This window comes from Passer montanus, unplaced genomic scaffold, assembly GCF_014805655.1.
Source record: "Passer montanus isolate IOZ18808 unplaced genomic scaffold, ASM1480565v1 scaffold69, whole genome shotgun sequence".
Lineage (NCBI taxonomy): Eukaryota > Metazoa > Chordata > Aves > Passeriformes > Passeridae > Passer > Passer montanus.
In genome coordinates this window covers 3,689,710-3,710,743 of record NW_024372036.1, presented here as the reverse complement: position 1 = coordinate 3,710,743, position 21,034 = coordinate 3,689,710, and the positions used below count along the sequence as shown (strand labels likewise).

The following is a 21,034-nucleotide window of genomic DNA, read 5'->3' as shown; positions in this document are numbered from 1 at the left end:
ATTTATACCTCTCCTCTACTCCAACAGTGAAAAGTGACCAGAAGACAAATCCCGAAGAGCAGAATATGCTGAGAAAATAAATTCTGCATCATTGGTCATATTTGCAGTATCTTCATTAACAAAGCCCTTTCAGCAGCTTGGAAGCATTACAAGGACAGACCCAATTCTTTGTATTCAAGTCCCCACTCTTATTAGCCAGTTCTCCCATCAACTCACAAAAACAGTGAGAATCAAAAGTTTCAGGTTTTAATGTGTTAATAAACATTTAAAAAAAAAAAGACACAAAAGGGCTTTCATCAAAAAAAGAAAAACAATTCAAAAACTCAAAAAAATAAAACAAGCCATGACATTTGTAACACATTCTCTTACAGTTTAAGTTACATTGTTGAGTTGGTAATGTCCAAACAAATTTTCACTACAGTATCTCAAGGCTGTCAAGCAAACCTCCACACAAGCTGTAAAGCCCCATAAATTTTTTCCAATAGCTGCTGCTATGGGTCCTCATTTCTCCTCATTATTGAAATCTCATCAGGTTTGGAGGTTACAGAACTAAGAAAACAGTGTTACAGAAATATGTACATATTAAATCCAAATAAAACAATATTTAAAACAAGTTGAGACCAGTACATTTCCAATTAAGAATTTTTTTCTATCCTTTTTAAAATTCAGAGTCCAGCGTAGGATAAGCCTGCACTACAAAATTCACAATAGTTACTGTGCAAGGTATTTTTAATGAAGAATAAACTCCTCCCCTGTTGTACTTCTAACTTCACCAAGAACATGTTTTCTTAATTGAGATTGGCAATTATTTAAAAAAATAAATCAGTTGATCAAAGAATCAGTGCTGTCTAGTTTACAGCCAAATGGTACAGGAAACAGGCCAAGTGCCATCCATGGCATATCCTACATTTCCATCACTACCCCCCATGGAACTCCATCACACTGCTAGGAACTGATGCCACTATGAGGGCCACTCATTCTCAGTGAATACCACTGCATAAAATACTGACTGAGGTTTTCTCCCTCTCACAAGGAGTAACTAAGAACTCAAATTATCCTTATGAGCTTCTTGCACAAGATAATCACTGTCAGAATCCAATTCCTCTTCATCCCCTGGTGTTTCCTCTGCTGGACGTTTCATGCCCCGCTGCTGTGAAATGGCCAAGGCGTATTTGATGTTGTAAATGTTCCACTCACAGCTGTAAAAATAAATAGGAAAACGTTGTTTTCCTCCTAAAATAAAAACAACTCTAAAAGAAGGCTGTCTCAAAAGTTTTAACAGCACACTGCCATCCCCCAAACCACTCCAGGTTTTTGATTTCAAATGTAACAATACATACAGTTTTGAAACATCTTCGAAGTGACGCTGGATGCTCTTCTGAAGGAACTGAATCACAGGGAGCAGCTTCACTGACCTTGGGTGGAGAAAACATGCAATTTGCAGTGCAGTTCATGTTTACATATGGAAATCTAGAACTTTCCTATGCTCTCAAGATTCTAACAAGCATACAACTTCAATGCCAACTTTTTAAGATAATCTTAAAGAAACATAAGCTCTCTGCTTTTGACTTGTATTGAGTGTAATTGATTACACACAATACAAATAATATATTGTGAGAAATAGTTTTTCTAATGTCCAAGTGCATCTTGAAGAGCTAATTCTGCTTGCTGCAGCAATGACAGTTCCTTTCACTACAAGACTTTCTGAACAAGGGAGAGTTTGTTTTAAATTGTCCTCTTCTACTTTAGCAGGAACAAAAGCAGACATTTTGTTCCAGTCGTTTCAGTAACTAAAACATTAATGCCCATGTGGAAGCAAGGGAAGAGTTACACAATGCACTATTTTTTAAATTGCAGGACTCCTCAAATTACCTCTCAGCCCATTTTAAATTTGTAAATTTGTCTGTTCCTAGAAGTCTAAAAATTCCATATTAGGGGTGGGCTGAACTGACCAGCCCCATGTAGTTCTGAAGTACTCTGTAGGGAGGCAGAGCACTACTAGCTATAGTGACAAGCTAGGTCTGTAAAAATGTAATCAATAGCTGCACATATCCTTTCAGTTACATTTAAGATGCATTAACTGTTTAAAAACACAACTGCCAAAATCTTATTATCACTCTTGAAATTGTTATGCAGTTATTGTCTAAGCAACTCAAGCTTTACCTGTTGTATTTGAAAAATATTTCTGCAATGTATCTTCACAAATCCAGTAACATACTTCAATTCTGTCAGACACACTTTTTAAAATCTTTTTAGACCTTTAGAAACAACTCCAAACTGTAACTTTTATCATACAGAAGTTGTAAAACTGAAGTGTTCTAACTGTAGCGCATGCATTATCTAGAATGTCAGTAAACGTTAAGTAAAAGCCTTAAACTAACAGGTCTTTAATTTTAACATCCTTGACAGCATTTTGACTTTCGTGGGATCTCACCTTGTTTTCAGCTTCTGTCCATGCAGCATAAGCAACTTATGAGCCCAAATAAGATAGAACTCCAAGTGACAAGAGGTCTCAAATGCAGAGGCCAGGAACTCCAGTAACTTCTCCACATACAGGTCTGGCAGTGATGAGCAGACAACATCAACTGTGCAAAAAGGAAAAAAAAAGCCCATAAACATTCAATGGAGTTGAGTTACTATTTGGAATAACATGAAAGAGACCACAGGAAAGCACAGGGGGAAGGAGAAGAAAGCAACATTTTGGCAAGTGGTGGGTATTTAGTGCTGTATTTCAGGGTACTGTACCACAGTCTCTCAGGGGACAAATGTTCCTCCTTTGAACCTTCCAAACACTACTGCATTTAAAAGCAAGAAATCCTCCCTCTCCAAACTATTCCTCCTAGCAGACTACTCTCCCCAGCAGCTCTCCTTCAGAATTTTTACTTCCATCCTTTTCTCCTCTTTTCTAAAGTAACAGACTTTATTGTTGTTGCCCCTGACCTCACCTAAATTTCTGTATTCAGTGCAACTAGTTATGCATGACAATCAGAGGCAGTGATACTTGAAAAGACAGCAAAGTCACCTGCCCACACAGGAAGCATCTGAATACTGTTAGCAACAGCACAAAAAAACAATTTAGAAGCATCCAAAATAATCTCACATATAACTAAATGACTTCATTATATATAATACACTCTCAAAACCAGCTTTTGCTTAAAAAAAGGCACACAATCATTCTGTTAACAGCCTCTCCTCAGTTGTACTCCAGCCTGCCAATCATTTTCTAAGCTCTCCACCAGATATTCTGGAGTATCAATGTATTTTCTTGTGCTGTCAATCCCAGAACTAGGCACAGTATTCCTCTGTGGTGCCACAAGTACTCAACAAACAAGATTCATCACTTTCCTCAAACTGCTGATTACATCCTTGCTACTGGTTAATGGTCTCCATCACACAGGCACAGTGTGTGATTAACTCAGGTTAAACATGATGTGCCCCTCCAACATCAGCTGCTTCTGAGAAATGACATCCAAAACCTCTGCCTGCACCTCTAGGCCTGATCAAATTCCATGCTGAGAAGTCACTAAATGAGCATGAAGTAAAGATGGGTAAAATTAAAGCTTAAATTAACACTAAAAAGTCTGCCTTTACACCCCAACTTGTCTTGGCTCGCACGTGTCTGTTAACAGCTAGCTCAGCCCAGTTTCATGGCAGATCCACTCACCTTCACTGCTAGGGACAGCCTCTATCACCTCCTGAATTAATTTCTTTTCATTCAGCTTGAAGGCCATGACAATAGCCATAGTGTATTCCTTCTGACTCAGTGTTTTGTGGATATTGCTGGGTGTGACATCAATATCCAGCTCAAAAGGATCAAAAATTAGCCCAGAGTCCAGTGAGTAGAGCAGGAGACCCTCTGTGGTGGTGGCTGCCCAGCTTCGTCCTAGAAGAGAAGTAACAATATTTAACAACAAAGAGGGGTGTTCTAGAATGGAAACAGAAGGGTAATGATAATCCTCCAGTACTCTATTCTTTCACATGTTTTATATGGAATTAAAAAAAATCCTAAATTAACTGTTGATACTAACCTGTAGGACAGAATCGCACACAAGTCACCCTTATTTCTGGTTTAAAGTGTCGATAGCTCATGTCACCTAAAAGAGAAATTTGGAAATGATTTAACAGATTCACCACAAGTTCACAGTCTAGTTATCAACTCTGACTATGATGTTATCATTAAATAATGTGCAGCATGGTAAAACCTGGCAGAATTAAAGACTGGGTAGGGAAGGCACAGTCCATGTCCAAGAGATGCTACAGCTTAAGTGGTGGGACCAAATTTTGTAACCCTGATGTTAAAACTGAGCAAAACAAGTAAAACCTTTCAAAAGTTCCAGTGCACACAGAAGTAGAAACAAAGAGAAAAAAGCCAAAGCCATACCTCTTTTTACTCCAGGAAGAGGGATGGCAACACCTTCATCAGCTCCACCACCTTCATCAATCAGAGCCATGCTGCCAAATTCAGTCATTTTTCTCCGATCTAAGTACTCCTGGAAAAACATGCAAGTTGCATTCACTGCACTGAATCTCTTCTCAAACAGCAGAGCTCAGTTTAGACTGTGCTTTCACATGGAATTTAATTTGGCATTTGGCAATATTCAGGAACAGAGTTTATAAAGGTCAATAATGTTGTTCTCTGTCCACAAAAAAAATCCTTAATTTCTTTGCTAACACAAACTGACACCTGGGAAGTTAGCTTAGTACAAAATGTGGGCAATTTAAATTTTTACTTCCATTTTAAGTCTAGTGCAAATTAACTCAGTACCCTTGAAAGTTCTGCCCATTCAATACAAGCACACTACAAAGCTGGGAAGAGTTTCAGAAATTCATTCTGTTCCTAGAGGAATATTTCCTTCCCCCTCTCCTGCACAAAAATAAACCCATTCTTTAAGAAACATTCATGAATCACTCTTAATGAGATGTTATATCAAAACCAAAGTCTTGTAGGGTGAGGAAATTAAAAAAAGACTCCTGTGTTCACATACCTCCATTGCATCTAAAGAATGGTTGCACGAAATTTCGAATTTTTTCATAAGAATCTGTTCCTTGACATTATATATACAGACAAATTTTGACAATCCACCTGCCAGAATAGACTGACCATCTGCTGAATAGCACAGAGTTGTAAAAGATCTGGTAAAGAAAAAGAGAAAGCAGTTTAATTTCACTGCCACATCTGAGCTAGAAGACACAAGTACAATGTGAAGACTCAGAAAATAACCACTCCACGGTAAAAATGGAGATTTCATTCACAAGGTATGTACTTCACACACACATTTACTACTGGTGCTTTACTATGAATCACAGACAATTTAGAACTTAACAGCTTTATGAAATACTTCCATACGTCTGAATCTGAGTCACAGCTCAGGCATGTTTGAAAGACATGGTTTAGAGGTCACCAGCAAAAAAATACTGCTTTTTTCCAAAAAGTTATTGGGTTTTTTGGGGGATTTTTTTTGTTGTTGTTTTTTTTTCTTTCCTTTGTTTGTTTGGGTTGGTTTTTTTTGTTGTTGTTGGTTTTTTTTTAATTATTATTTTGAGTGGAAGCAATATAAAAAAAGGGGGAAAAGAGGAGAATAAAACATTTCTCTAGGATACTTTTTGACTGCACATAAATTTAAATTGCCTTTAAATGTTACTTCACATGCGTAGCAATAGGTAATAAACCCCATACTTTAATTACCTTCTTTAAAAAATGTAATAGTTTCTACATACTAATGATTGTATACTAGTATTTCTGTAGAAATATATCTACTAAAAACCTAACCCACAGCAAATTAACACCTTGGCCTGAGAAACTTAATATTAAGAGAGATATTATTAATATTTCTCATCTGTTAGAAACCCAGGTTCCTAAGAGAGGAGAAAGAACACGTGCTCAGAATGATGCTGACCAGTGAGAGAACACAGCCAACTACAAAAAGGAGGCATCTAGATGTCAGGCAGGCTTTTAAAATCCAGCATCAGAATCAGGAATATCTGAACAACAGATGCACTCTGCACTCTTCATGTAGAAAACAAATGGAAAAACAACTCCAAAGAAACCCAGCGTGGCACCCTCCTGTCACTGCAGCCCCTGGACGTACTTGCCCTTGGCTGCCTGCTTGGCAGTTATTTTATCCAGCTCCTTCCTCCCCATCTGGAGATCGTGCCTGCCCTCAATGGAGCCAGTCTGCACTGCATTTTCATGATCCCAAAAAGTTATCTGGCCATTCAAAGCAGCAACTGCCAGCTCCTTGCCATCGGGACGGAAGGCAACAACAAGAACTGCAAAAAATTTAGTAACAGTTAAAAATGTAGGCAGATGCTTTTCTAAGAAAAAACCCTTAATTTTTCTAGGATCTTAGCTATTAGAAAAAGTTTAAGAGCAAAAAGCATGGCTGTACTTTTTCCTGTGGACAACATACAAATGTTTAGGTAATTATAAAGCTGAGCTACAATTAAAGTATTTATTGCACTGTTAACAAGCACAAGAGTGAAGTATCTGAACTTCTGACTTCCATTTCCATGACTGAGTCTCTCTGTATTTGACATGTTCTGTTGTTATTAACATATTTTACATAGTACTTTTATATTTGATAAAAGATGAGAAATGAAACAAAAATTACCATCTGAGTTAATTATAAATGTCTCCTTAGTTCTCCAGCTGTCCAACATATCCCATAATTTTACAGTCTTATCCCAAGAGGCACTGGCTAGAACACACCTCATTGGATTAAAGGACAAGCTGCTCACGGGACCCTCATGACCTGCTAAGACCTAGAAAGAGAAGAAAAAATAACCTGGAATTAGGTGAAAGAAACTGAAATCTGTGTAGTCTGTATTCAGTAAACTCCAGATACAGCCAATAAACCACGCCTGACTTTTCCACACACATCTGAGATAATTTTTGGACACAGGGCATGATATACACCACTGAATCTCAACTTTTCATTTTCACAAGTTTTAAAAAAATTCCCTGTAAAAAATTCACTACATAGGCATCTACAACCACTCCTATGCACATGTTTAGGGATGTAGTGTGCCATTTTCCTCCCTCCTTTCAAAGCAATCAGACCAATTGTGAAAAACCAAGCCACTACTCTGAGAATTCAGTATCTCCTACAGCTGGTAACACTTCAGAATAAAAAAACAAAAATAAAAATACTGAGAAAAAGAGTAACAGAGATTTTCATTTCGTGGAGTTCCTACTCCTCAAAAAAAAAAAATCAAGGAAAGAAACTTAACTCAAATCTCTAGAGATCCAATCAAGTATATCCTGAGTTACTGAAGTGATCTGTATGCCATGGCTGGGCCAAAATAAATATGTGAATCACTGAGCTCTTCTACTTGTACAAGATGTACAGGAATGTTTAAAAATTGAAAAAATAAATGAAAAATCATGCTCCTGCTCTGCTCCACCAAAACCCTTCATGAAATCTGTATCAGTTTTAATACAACAACTACAAATTCTTCATTATCTGCAGAAAATATGTGGAAAATAACATCTCTGGACAAGGAGGGAAAGAGTTTCACGCCCACGTGTTAGCTCAGCAACACTGGTGTTACTTCATCACAAGAAAGAGCTCATTACTCAAAAATTTTAAAAACTATTTCCCACACAAATTCAGGGTGAGCTCCATGCAATAAATAATTTTAAAAAAATGCTGAGAGCAACATAATGTAGCTCCAGTTTTTGAATATAAATATAATAAAACACTCCTGTTGTATTGAAACCCTCCTGACTAATCCCAAAGTTGCTCAGTATCACCACACTCCACACAGCCTTAAATTCAAGCCCTCCCAACACTCTGGGTCCTTACATCCAGCAGCCTCCCACTCTGCATTGACCAGATGAATATTTCAAAGGAATCCTGGGAACCAGCTGCCACAATCTCACCACTGGAGTCCACAGCTAAACAGGAGAACTGACTTGGTCGTGGAGATGTAAAGGTACGGAAATTCCGGTACCTGTTAAAGAGGCAAAAAGAAATTATGAGAACATTTTACGTAGATTTAAATGTGTGTTTAACACGTTTATTTACAAAAGGAGTTCATCTGCTTTGTAGAGACTTCTAAGCTATGTACAGAAAAAATATTATTTGTTTAAAATTACATGTGATGCCTCAGCATGATTGCAAAATCCAAAAGAAATATGAAAAACTCTGCAGAAATAAGAGACATACTCTGAGGAGCTTTCTTCTAATAAATACCACGTGTCAATTTTTTAGAAACATGGGCTTGTTTACACACCCAGTTCTGTGCACAGCTGTATTATACTATGGAAAGTGTTGTTAGGCAAGTGCCTTCTCCTCATTTGAGTAAGGCCAGACAATGATTTTCCTGGATTTCCAGCTTCTTTGAGGAAAGTTCTTTCAGAATTTTCTTCACAGAAACTGGATGGAGTAAGAGCATTCATAATAACTATCTAAGGCTAAATCAAAATTAAAGGCTGAACCAAAAAGCAGTAAGGCAATGCTGCTCACCTTTGTGAGACTTCAAACAAGCAATCAGCAATTTGCTGGATATTGGGGGGAGTGTGAAAGCTGAGGACTAAATGAGACATGAAAGCTTTTATACAAAGAGTTACCTGTGCAGATCAAAGGCACGCACTGTTCCATCGAGGGAAGCACTCAGGACAACATAACCAGTGGAAGTGAAAGTTACAGCAGTGACACCACTGTTGTGTTCTGTAAAGGTGACAAAACAAAAGCTGCTTGAAGTGTTCCACACTTTCACCTGCAGGACAGACAAGAAAAGACTTCTTAGAATCTCTACCATCAGTAAAGAGAGAAAATAAGGGTAAAGAAAACCTAATTCTAGAACACAGCAACAGCATAAAAGACTTCAAGTAACAGCAGTCAAGAAGCCAGAGCTTATTAAACCTCTTAAGACACATTTCAAATGTAAAATTCTAAATGGAGATAGACACACACAAAGTTGAAACAAAGTTAATAAAGGAATGTAACACTTGGTGAGCATCTTGAGCTTCCAAAGTCATAGTGTCAAATAAGAAAGGTCAAATTCAAAATCAACTCTAAAGCCATTACAGGAGTTACAATTGAGATGATATTCCATTTTTTGAGGTTTTTTTTTCCTGAACAAAAATGTTATGCATTTAGCCTTCTGCAGTTTGAGACCTCTTGGTTTTGGCCCATTTTCATCCGGAATGGCAGAAACCATGAAGTGGCAGATCTTTTTCTGACATTTAAAAGTTTTGATAGGAAATCAACTACTACTGCTGTCCCATTTATGTGCCAAGACATTGTGACAAGACACCTTGACACCTTTTAAAATAAAAATACCTGTACACACAGCCTATCATTTCAATGCAAGTCATCCATGAGAAGTTAACTTATCTTTTAAATAACAAGCTTCTGGAATAGCACATTTAAACAAAAAAATTGCACTTGCGTAAATAATTTGAAATTAATTCAATATGAAAAAACAATTATTAAAGGGGCAAGAAGTTAGATGGCTGACATTCATTCGTCCCAAGATATCATGGGACCATAAATAAATTAACATTAATGAATTAATTACTTTTGCATTTATGGTGACTGGACCTGTAATAATTAAAAAATCACCTGCTAGAAAGCATTAAGTGATGCAATTTGCAGCCAAAGGTAGTAGCAAAGCAAAATATATATACTCTAGAGAGAAAAATCAAAACATTTAAGGAAAGAGAGGATAAAAATGTATGACTTTATAGTAAGAAAAATATTTACCAGTTAGAACTTTCTGCATAAAATGGAGAGTCAAGCTGCTTAGTACATGATTAAAAGTTCACATTCCAGCAATATTGCCTCACTTACTTTGCCATCCTCCCCTCCAGTTACTATGTACTGTCCATCTGGAGAATATGCCAAGGAAACCATGCTGTTGAAATGGCCCTGCTGCTTCAGCACGTAGGACTCGCTCTGCCACTCCCACACCAGGAGCTGACCCAGACCTGTAAGCACAGCAGGATTAACCACAGCCATCAACACATCACCCTGCAAAGGCAAGCCACAAAACACACAGTGGCAAGCAATGCCAAAAAAACCCAAAAAAACCCCAAAGGTTAATGCAGACAGGTTGAATTCTGCATCTGTTGGCCCTAATATGAGCTTTTTCCTTTTATAACTTCAAGGCAATTTCCCCAAAAAACTTCCCCCACAAGCTTAACGTTTTCAATACTACAACAGCAATGCTATCAACAAATAAATGAGCTGGAAAGAAAAGCAGGGCTGCATGTAAGAGTAAAATTTTGGGTTTCATGCAAACCATTATGGACAGGGTGGGATTGCTGGAAAATCCAGGCAAGTTTGTAAAATGCCATGGGTAACATGTGGCAGAGAGAACACCCCAAAATGAAAGCAGAAATTAACTACAAGGGATCTGGAGTCTCCCTAACCCTGTTAAGAGCTTTCCTATATAAAATATGTATTTTTCCTGTATCAGCAAAATACTTTCCTCAATCATCAGAATTCTGTGAGAGATTAATTAGTGATATTTTCTTTACTATATCTAGACACCACAGATATGAGACCATCAATTATTTAACATGTGGAGTCAAAACTAGCAAGAAGAATTTGGGCCTCATGCCCACCACATTTCTTATTTTTACCATGAATACAGATCAAAAAAACCTGACAAACCTGAACATCCAAAGGCAATCCAGTCACCAGTGCAGTTGATAGAAATAGAAGCTATCCTTTGGTCTGAAATACTGAAGTAAGAGAATTAACCAATAAAGAAACTTGTGTGATACAACTTCAAGTCTAATATTTATTAACGCTGTTCAAGCAACTTGTTTGATTGTTTTACTGAACTTCTGTACCACTGTAACATCAAAAACCACAAAGTTCATTGCTTTGTTCCATTCCAAAGCATCAAACATCCCTTATTCAGGATGAAGGCAAAGTATCTGCATCCCCAAGATGTACTTGCCAAGAGAGTAAAACTCCCCAAGTTTAAGAAAATAAAATAGGGGTTTTTTTCTACATGGAAATTGTTGACAGTTATGGAAAAGAATCTGATTTGATTTCTCAACTTAGACACAATTTACAGATAATTTTACATATGCAGAACTTTCCAGCTAATATTTTTCTACAAAGAAACTGAAAATATTAAAATGGACAGAGTTAAAGAAGTCTAGCCAACAATCAGGAACTCCTGAATAGTTTAGACCTCATTTTTCCAGAAAAAGGATTGGAGTTATATTATGTTTATTACATAAATTTATGGTTCTGCCTTTCCAGAAATTACAGTATTAAATAGACAGTCATGTTTTAAGATTTTTGTGCTGTTTTTATTCACCTTTCACTGCTTAACATGATGTGTTCTCAATGTTTGTTCTCAACAAACATGAAACTCCCACAAAAAAACCCATTCCCTTCCCCCACAAAAACCAAACCAAATATAGTGACATCCCCATGCCTCACCTCAAGGAATGGATCAGATTGAAATCTGGAAGCTCATGAAGGTGAAAGACTCCAGAGGCAAAACCAGTGACTAAAAGGTGTGTCTTCTTGTGATAGGCTGCAGCTGTCAGGTTGTTAAAATCTCCCTCTTTATTGAAAAAATACCTGGCACCCAAGAAACAAGAAAAAAGGTGAATGTTGAAGAACAAGATGTTGTCAATAAGATGTTGTTGCATCTCCAAGCAGCTCACCAAAGAGGCTGATGGCCACCTTTATGTCATCTCCCTCTTTATTGAAAAAATACCTGGCACCCAAGAAACAAGAAAAAAGGTTGAAGAATAGGATGTTGTCAGAGCTGCATCTCCAAGCAGCTCATCAAAGAGGCTGATGGCCACTTTTATGTAATTTCCTGAAGTCAACCAACCCCTTCTGGCAAGAAACCAAAGACTCAAGACCTAGAGAAGGTACTGTAGTAAAGATCCCATTTAAAATTTCTGAGTTACAAATAACAGCACACCATGATCCAGTATTTCTTATATTGTTAAAATTACACTTGTTATTCTGAAGGTGAAAGGTAGTGCCCATCATATAATCAAGGTAAGACAGACAGGAACTCTACCAGAACTATTTAAAATGGGATCTGCAGTAAATTTCTAAATCCTGGACAGTTTTATAATGCTTTGGGTAAGTTGTAACAGATGAAAAAAAAACAAAAACTCCAGTACGATAAATCCCCATTACAACTTTAATTTTTGATAACTGAAAACCACTTACTTTGCAACACGTGAATATTTAACTTTATTTCTAGTCTCTTGTTCACTTGGATCAGCTTTCCCATGAATTTCTTCACCCTTTGGCTCTTCAAGCAGCTCTTCATCATCTTCTGCTGCCTTCTTTTCCTTTGCTGCATCTTTAGGGGGCATGGGCTTCAAACCATCCAGCTCAGTGTCACACTGCCAGACACACAGAGCTGCATCCTGGCTAATGGTGTACAGCTAGAATATAAACACACAAATTATTATTGTCCAATATCCACGCTCTGTGCTCTGCAGAAATATGAGTATGGACTTGCAGAAGGGTTAGCAAGTGTGCATTCTATTCTCAGGATAGAATCCAAGGAGTTTTACAGCTAGAATATAAACACACAAATTATTATTGTCCAATATCCACGCTCTGTGCTCTGCAGAAATATGAGTATGGACTTGCAGAAGGGTTAGCAAGTGTGCATTCTATTCTACTCTCAGGACAGAATCCAAGGTGCTTTGAACTGGGAGTTTTATTTGTCCTGAGAATTGGTGAATTATTTGCCTGCCCTCAGAAAAATTCTGCAAGGACCAAAAGCAACTTGATAACCAGTCAGCATTACACAGCATTACAGCTTTACTAAGCTAAACAATTTTTTCACATTTAAAGCTATAATGTTTTGGGTAAGCAAATTCAAACACGTAATTATGTCAAAGCAATCAAGAGACACTACTAAGCTAAACAATTTTTTCACATTTAAAGCTATGTTTTGGGCAAGCAAATTCAAACACGTAATTATGGCAGAGCAATCAAGAGACATTTCTGAATTTTCTAAATTCTGAGATATTGTCAAGGTTCTGTTTCCACTATTTTAGTATTACAATTCAAGTGTGTTGTGTGATTATACATACATCTAGGCTGTTCTCTTCAAAAAAGCAGGCTACTATGACATCCTTATGGCCTCCAAGAGAGTAGTAGATCAAGTTTGCCCATCGTTCTGCTCCAAACACCCACGTAGACATGTCCTTGCTCCCCACTGCAAAGCATCTGCAAAAGAAAAAATAGAAAAAAAAAATGAGAACACTGGACTGCAAAACTCTTCCCCGAGTGGAGAATGTTCTGAGCTCAAATCCACCAGTCAGCACTTTAATTTTACAAACAAGTGTTGTAAACTGTGGCTAGTGACTGTAGCAGAGGTAGAAGGGGTTAAAACACATTCAAAAGGTCAACCCTGCTCACATTCCTAAGACATTCCTTTTATGAATTACTATGCATTTTCAAGCAAGAATTCATTGTTGATTCCCATTTTTTATACTTTCTGCTTTGCCTAATTGTATTTTTTAATTAAGGACAGAATTTCTGAAGCCAGTACAATACTTCAGATGAAAGCAAATGGGACTGCAATGTGCATTTAAATATCAACATGTGCAGGTAAACAGTGCTTCAGTTTAACAACTCACTTGGAATCATCAGTCCAGTCAATACAAGTTGTTTCATCATATGGGCCATAGTAGGTTTTGTCCAGAACAAATGCATTAAATTCTCTTTTCTTCCCAGGAGCATGGTACAGGTAAGCAAGATTGTCTTTTGTAACCACAAATTTCCTGGCATAAGGTGGGGAAAAAGACATAATTGCACACAAAGCTGACAAAGCAAACAATTGTTCTGTACAGACTGCAATGCAATGAAACAATACAATAATAGTTTCCTGCACTACTGAAACAATAAAAATTGATTGCTTTTGAACAAAAACCAAAGTATTTGCAGATTGATATTATCCCCCAACTTAAGCATTATAAAAGATAAAACCTTCAGTAAAAATCACTGAATTATAATGAAATTCTTATTGTCAAAGCCCCAAAACAAAAGGAAAAGTTCAAACACTCAAACCAGGATATTCTATTTCCAAGGCTTTGCTTTCCTTCTTTTCTTCCCCTCTCACTTTTACAAAGTGACCCTGATCAGCTCAAAATCTCCCCTCATGAATAGGAAACATTCCCAGATTGGTTAAGATGTCTTCAGAATCACAACTAGTTTAGGGGGCAATTCCTGCTGTTTTGTTCCCAAGCATGCACTCTTTACTTACTTGCCATCAGGTGAAAAGCTGACACTGTGAACTGGCTTGTGAAAATAAAACTGATGTATCACACATTTCCCAATCAAACTCACAAGCAAGGCAGCTCCCTCTGTAAGGGCAGAAAGAAAGGATCATGAAAATAACTGAGTTCCCAAAGAAATAATAATCCTAGCAAATCTTCTTTTCTTAAAGTGGAGGAGGGAAAGCTTTTCAAGACAGTGTGCTTAATATTATTTTAAAAAAATACAGTCCAATTTGTGAGACACTATCCAAATTCTAGGTGAAAAGCTGACACTGTGAACTGGCTTGTGAAAATAAAACTGATGTATCACACATTTCCCAATCAAACTCACAAGCAAGGCAGCTCCCTCTGTAAGGGCAGAAAAAAAGGATCATGAAAATAATCGAGTACCCGAAGAAATCATAACCCTAGCAAACCTTCTTTTCTTAAAGTGGAGGAGGGAAAGCTTTTCAAGACAGTATGCTTAATATTATTTTTAAAAAAATACAGTCCAAATTATGAGACAAGTAAACAAGTTATTTTTAAGTTCTGTACATAAAGATACCTTTCCCAAAAAATCTAATGTAATTTTTAAAGCAGACCACTTCCAATTTTGTGTTAAGGTTGAACACCTAACAATACAGATTTCCTCCCCTCAAGGTTGCATTTTTACCGAAATCTTTTACAAAACAGATGTCTTTTTGTGCAAGTACCTTCATCAATCAGAATGGCAAGGCTTCCATCTGGAGAGAGCCCCACGCACACAATATTGAGCCGTGTAGCCAAGGGCAACGTCTCACACTTGTTACTGCAACAAAAACACAGAACTGTAAAATGGGGACAGGAATGCACTGACATCAGTGTCAGTGAAACACGGTTTGATACCTTTGTTAAGACCACAGACAAAATTTAATGTAAAACCCTGGCAAATTTTTTTAGCTGTCACAACCCCATGAAGGCCAGCTAGGTGGGCTGTTCTGTGCAGGGCCAGGAGCTGGACTCGATGATCCTTCCAGTCCAGGATGGTCTGTAATTCCACATAACAGAATTATAATTCCAGGTCCTGACTGGCACAGGGAGCATTGGTCACAACTCTGGCACACAGGAAAGGCTGACGATGCTCTAATTCTTGTTATATACAAGACAGAAACACACAAAGAAACTATACAACTAAATCAAACACAGATTTCTTCCCTTTCCTTTTTTTTTCCCCTCTGAAATACACCTTTACATAATTCCTCTGCTGTTCCCCACACGGGTGTACCCACACAACAGCGTGACAGGTATTCCACCAGGCAGGCTTCCACCTTTTAATGCCAAAGCATCCACTTCCCAGGATGTTTTGGCAGGCCGAGCATCCCACAGAGCCCCACGGGAGGGGCTCCAAAGCTTCCTCAGAGCTTCATTCCCCCCGAAAGCCCCGCGCTGGCAGCGCCAGGCCCTTCCCAACCCTCGCCGCTCTCACTTCTTGAGGTCGAAGAGGGAGATCCTGTTGCCGACGGGGCTGAGCAGCGAGTTGCCATCGCGGGTGAAGCTGAGGTTGCCGCGGCGGTACACGGTGCCCAGCAGGCCGGAGAACTGCGAGGGGGGGAAAGGGAAGGGTTAGAGGGGCTGGGGAGATGGGCATCGGGGGAGGCGGGGCCGGGGGAAGACGATGGGGAGATGATGCTGGGGACCGGGGGCTGCCCCCCGGCCCGTGCTCACCCGGTACGCGAAGCGCATGGCGGCCACACGTGGGGAGCGCGGAACTGCGGCACCGAGGGGCGGGAACGAGGGGAAGGGAAGGAAGGGAGGAGACAGGGAGGAGACAAGGAGGGGACGGCAGAGGGGGTTGGTCCGTGCTGCCGCTCCCGGGCCGTGGCGCCGCTCCCTGTTCCCTTCCTCAGGCACGGCCCCGCCGCCACCCTCAGCCGCTCCGCGCCCTCCTCAGCCCCCGCCACGAGCCAGGGGAGCTCTGGTTCTTTCTAGTAAATATATGACGGTATTCATACTTTTTAGTAAATGCCTTGGGGTGACTGAGAGAGCTGAGCCTGTTTAGTCTGGAGAAGAGAGGGCTCAGAGACCTCATCGGTCCATGTACATGTATCCTCGGTGGGTGTGGGAGGATGGTGCCAGACTCTCTTCAGTGGTGGCCAGCATCAGAGTGAGGAGCAGTGGCTGTAAAATAAAACACAAGGAGTTTCAACTTAACATGAGGAAGAATTTCTTTATGTTGATGGTGGCAGAACTCTGGAACAGCTGCCCAGGGAGGACACAGAGTTCCCTCTCTGGAGACATTCCAAACCCACCTGGATGTGTCCTGTGTCACCCTGCCTTGGCAGGAGTTGGTCTGGGTGATCTCCAGGGGTCACTCCAACCCTGATTATTCTGTGATTCTGTAATTAGAGTGGAACAACACTGAATGCCCAGTGTATAGATTTGAGAGGTTTATTTTAAAGCAGTTTTATTGCAGTGGAAAGGATGTTGGTGGCCAGTTTCATTCTTTTCAATAAAAGTGTAAAAATATCACGAAGAAACTTCATAAGGAAAATAAAGGGAAGGTAAGAGTAGATAGTGGAAACATGACACTACTGATAGATTTAGTGTGGGACTTGAGTGTTGGCATTTCAATGTCCCTTCATCAGAGAAATGGTCAGTCTGAATCCTTTGGGGATGGGGGCCCATAAAACAAAAAAAAAAAAGTTCCTCAGGTTATGTACAGTCAGATTAGCATTGAACACCCAGATCCCTTCCCAGGAAGGGAATTCTTCATTTCTGATCAAGACTGGGGCATGCAGCACCTGCTGAGAGAGCTCCAGAAGGTGTCATGGGCTGCTTTGGGGTCCTTGGTGGTCTCAATCCCCCTTTCTTGAAAAAATACCTGGCTTGGTCTTACCTGCTCCACAACCCCACTTCTGCACCCACACTGGGGATTGTGTGGCCACCATGGACCTGAACAGCAACACTGACACCAGAAAGATGCTGCCCTACCTTCGTATTTCCCATTTGAATGGTTATTGGTGTTTGAGACTTAGCCATCCATTAAATCCTGACTGTCTGTGCTCCTTCAGCTGGGTCCTTGGATAATCACTCACAGGCACTAGTGTTGCAAAATGTGGAATATGTCAAAATTAAGTCAGGATGTTCTTTGATGGTTGATCTTTGTATACTTCCAAGCCTAATCAGCAAGGAAGGAAAATTAATGAGTGGTACAGAGAGCAGTGGACTTTAGTTATGGATATCCTGGAATTAATGAGCTTTAAGGATGCAGTAAATCAAGACATGAATGTATGTCTTATGTGTATGTTGCTAACTTGGCAAAAGACTCAGCTCCAGGTATCCTATAACTGATTATATAATAACAATAGTACATAATTAATATAATAATTAATATAAACAACTTATTATAATACTAAAAATCAGACCTACAGGGCAAAAAGTCCCTCCTTCCCTGGAGGATGCACAGAAATCAGATGGGATTACTCAATTTGTGTGGAAATTATTAACCATTCATAATAGAGGAGCTGTACCTGGGAGGTTGCAAACACTGAATTTCTGTGTGTAAATAACAGCAGGAAAAGTCTGGAGGGGTGTGTTGGATTAGGGGAATACTGTGGAGCCTCCAGAGGCTGCAACTCTGAAATAATAAATAAATAATCAATGTCTCCCTCGAGTGTGTAATTGCACACCAGGTAATAAATCTGATTTTTGCAGACAAAAGCAGCTTGGGTTAAAACAGATGAGGCAGTCCCTCCTTCCCTGGAGGATGCACAGAAGTCAGATGGGATTACACAGTTTGTGTGGAACTTATTAACCATTCATTATAGAGGCTGTACCTGGGAGGTTGCCAACACTGAATTTGTGTGTGTAAATAACAGCAGGAAAAGTCTGGAGGGGTGTGTTGGATTAGGGGAATACTGTGGAGACTCCAGGAATACTGTGGAGCCTCCAGAGGCTGCAACTCTGAAATAATAAATAAATAATCAATGTCTCCCTCGAGTGTGTAATTGCACACCAGGTAATAAATCTGATTTTTGCAGACAAAAGCAGCTTTGGTTAAAACAGATGAGGCAGTCCCTCCTCCAGACCAAACAGAACTCACAGCAGCAGAGAAGTTGATTTCTTTTTAAAACATGTATATTTAGAACTGTAACGCTTACAATTTCATTAAACAATCTTAGTACAATGTGTTTAATCTAACAGTATATTACAGAACAATGTGAAAAATGATTTAATAGCAAACCATGAAAATGGAATTAATAATACCTGCAGTGTCAAAGTCACTAACTTATTACCTTTTCCAGTCAAAGAATCCCAGCAGTCATTCGCACTAAATGATGCTTTGGGTTTTATCCAGAATAAAATGGGATGATTTCCACAGAGAAAGGGCATTCCTTCACAGAAAGAAGATGCATAATAAGAACATTTTCAGCTAGCAGGTCTACTTTATACATCTAATTAGAATTTTTAAATAAAATTAAAATTAAAATTAAAGTAAAATGTTTAGACCAGTGCAGGGTGCCTATTCATTTTTCAACTTATTTGTGGTTCTTTTTGGAAAAAGGGTTTATTTTTTATTTCCCCTTTCTAATTTAGCAGAAGAACATAATAACAAAGAGTTTGCCTGATGAGCAGCTCCTCACTTGAGTTTTGCTGACAAGTGTTTGACATGGGACTGTTTCCTCTGTGGAGTCTGTTGACAACGCACCATTATAGATCTGCAAGTAGAAAAGGTCATTCTCACATTAAATGCACAAGTTTCAATATCAGAAGCAGGACATCAGAAGAAGTTGTAATTTTTCCAGTCACAGGTGAATTTGCAACATTCACAAAAATTACACTTTTTTTTTTTACATTTTTTGTATTTACATTTCAGATATAAATAATGAAATTCTTTAAGTTACATGTTTTAACTTTGCTTCACGATTATTCTACATCTGCAAGCTTTCCTGTATCAAACCAACCTCCTTCTTTCATCATGAATGCACAAGTCTGGCCTCTAATCAGTAATAATTACACTAAGCCTTTATGATGAAAGGTTGACTGTTCAAGTATCACATCATACTGAAATTTTTGCCCCAACTTAAAAATTGGGGCAGCAAACCAAGCCACTTGGAAATGGTAATAAAAGAAATTAATCTGGGAACTCAATAAGCCAAATAATTTATTATTAAATTCTATCAATATCTTTCTTTGGTAAGAAATATGCAAGAGGATAACCCAAAGCCCACCCCCAAACAAAAAAAATCATATAATATGTGACATCACAGTGTCTACTCTGTGAAGGAGAAAGCCTCAGAAAAATAAGGAATTTTGTTCAGTTAAGATTGTTTATAGCAGTAGCTCTTCCATGCATCTAAGTATGCAAATGATGGAAGTTTAATATAAAATTGCAATGGCAGGAATTAACAATGATCAAACAAAATAAAAGCAAACCAGAAAAGCAACTGTTACACCAGTGAATGTGTTGTTGTATGCTCTGTTATGTTTCTGGCACATGTGTGAAAAAGCCTGTAAATTATTACATAAAAATTCAAGATTTGGATAATTACATCATCCAACTCTACATTCTAAAATATGTAGGAAGCATGAAACAAATCTCTCAGCTGCCCGACAAAAATAAAGAAGTGGTCCAAAGATTTGGATTTTTTGCTTTTTGTTGCCCTGTGTTGGTTGTTGTGATGCAGGGATGTGACTGCAGGAAGAAAACCCAATAGCTGACACAAAACATACTAAAGTGGCAATATAAACTAGCTGACACAAGCCTCACTGTACATTTAATTGATACAATTGTCTGGTGCTTCCATGGCCAGTACACGCCGGGTGCCACAGGTCTCCTTGGAGTTAATGTTGCAACGAAGACTGAGCAGGTCATAATCCCATAAAGTGCTTTCAAATCCAGTTCCTAAGGGGTTCCTGGTCTCCACCCCGAGCTGTCACGTCACGTTGACCTCCAGAACGTGGTCGTCCTTGCTGGGAATGACCAGGATTTGCATCCCTGTGCTGCTGTTGAACACCTGGCCCGGGGAGAAGGGCTGCAGCCGGGGCATGGGCAGACCCTTGTGCTCCCCACTGGCTGTGGAATGCAGGCTCCCCCTGCTCCTGATGCTGCTGCTGTCAGCCTGCTCGTCCACATTCTTGTCCACAGACAGGTTATCGTTTTCAATCCAGCTATCTGTTTGAAAACAAAAGAAAAAAATAGAGTTTTATTCTACCAATTAATTCTAAAAGGTCAATTCAGAGCTCCGAAAGTCACCTTAACACATGTTCACAGTTATTGATCATCTCTGCTGAGGTAACAGTCTGTGCACACTTTTGGCCAGCACTGGATGTAACAGAGAATTATTTTGGGTTAGAAGGAAAATTTCAGAAGCATGACTCTACATCTGTCACAAGCTAGAAGGATGCACACTTGGATCTCCACTCATAGCTTCTATGACTGAATTTTCACTGCAACTCTGGGATTACTCAATACAGATAAATACATAGCTGTGATAATTTAAACTCTACATCTAACTGAATGGAATGACTTTACATCTGTCACAAGCTAGAAGGATGCACACTTGGATCTCCACTCATAGCTTCTATGAATAAATTTTCACTGCAGCTCTGGGATTACTCAATACAGATAAATACTCTACATGGCTGTGGTAATTTAAACTCTGCATCTAACTGAATGGCCCACATTTTCAGCAGTTCTTTTATTTCACATTCAATCCTTTGAAAACTGGGAAAAAAATCTCAAAGCTAATGAAGACACACACAATTTAGAGAAAATGGAACTGCAACTGAATGGACCACATTTTCAGCAGTTCTTTTATTTCACATTCAATCCTTTGAAAACTG

The 21,034-nt window shown here is 39.0% G+C and overlaps 2 protein-coding genes across 2 annotated transcripts in view; both read right to left on the bottom strand.

Annotated features, from left to right (window-relative positions):
- Positions 1–271: 271 nt before the first annotated feature.
- PWP2 (PWP2 small subunit processome component) lies at positions 272–15,992 on the bottom strand. The gene is made up of 21 exons (XM_039729414.1): positions 15,914–15,992; positions 15,675–15,787; positions 14,923–15,017; positions 14,218–14,317; positions 13,592–13,735; positions 13,043–13,178; positions 12,162–12,382; positions 11,409–11,552; positions 10,623–10,693; positions 9,798–9,934; positions 8,573–8,721; positions 7,806–7,953; positions 6,612–6,762; positions 6,090–6,270; positions 4,986–5,133; positions 4,382–4,490; positions 4,029–4,094; positions 3,665–3,883; positions 2,435–2,585; positions 1,341–1,415; positions 272–1,199 (listed from the first exon to the last, which is right to left on the bottom strand). The coding sequence occupies exons 1-21, from the start codon at positions 15,929–15,931 to the stop codon at positions 1,040–1,042; spliced, it is 2,736 nt and encodes a 911-aa protein (XP_039585348.1). The 5' UTR covers positions 15,932–15,992; the 3' UTR covers positions 272–1,039.
- Positions 15,993–18,307: 2,315 nt separating this feature from the next.
- The window catches only part of TRAPPC10 (trafficking protein particle complex subunit 10), a 38,865-nt gene continuing 36,138 nt past the window's right edge, over positions 18,308–21,034 (bottom strand). The window contains exon 23 of the mRNA XM_039729422.1: positions 18,308–20,363. Coding sequence (XP_039585356.1) covers positions 20,125–20,363 — 239 coding nt within the window. The 3' untranslated portion in view covers positions 18,308–20,124. The remainder of the gene's footprint in view (positions 20,364–21,034) is intronic.

Excerpts from the sequence above, each read along its gene's own strand:
- PWP2 (XM_039729414.1), bottom strand. Across the intron at positions 14,318-14,922 it reads TGCCATTCTGATTGATGAAG|AGGGAGCTGCCTTGCTTGTG; the intron begins GTACTTGCACAA and ends CTGCCCTTACAG. Across the intron at positions 13,179-13,591 it reads GACTGGACTGATGATTCCAA|ATGCTTTGCAGTGGGGAGCA; the intron begins GTGAGTTGTTAA and ends TTTCTTTTGCAG.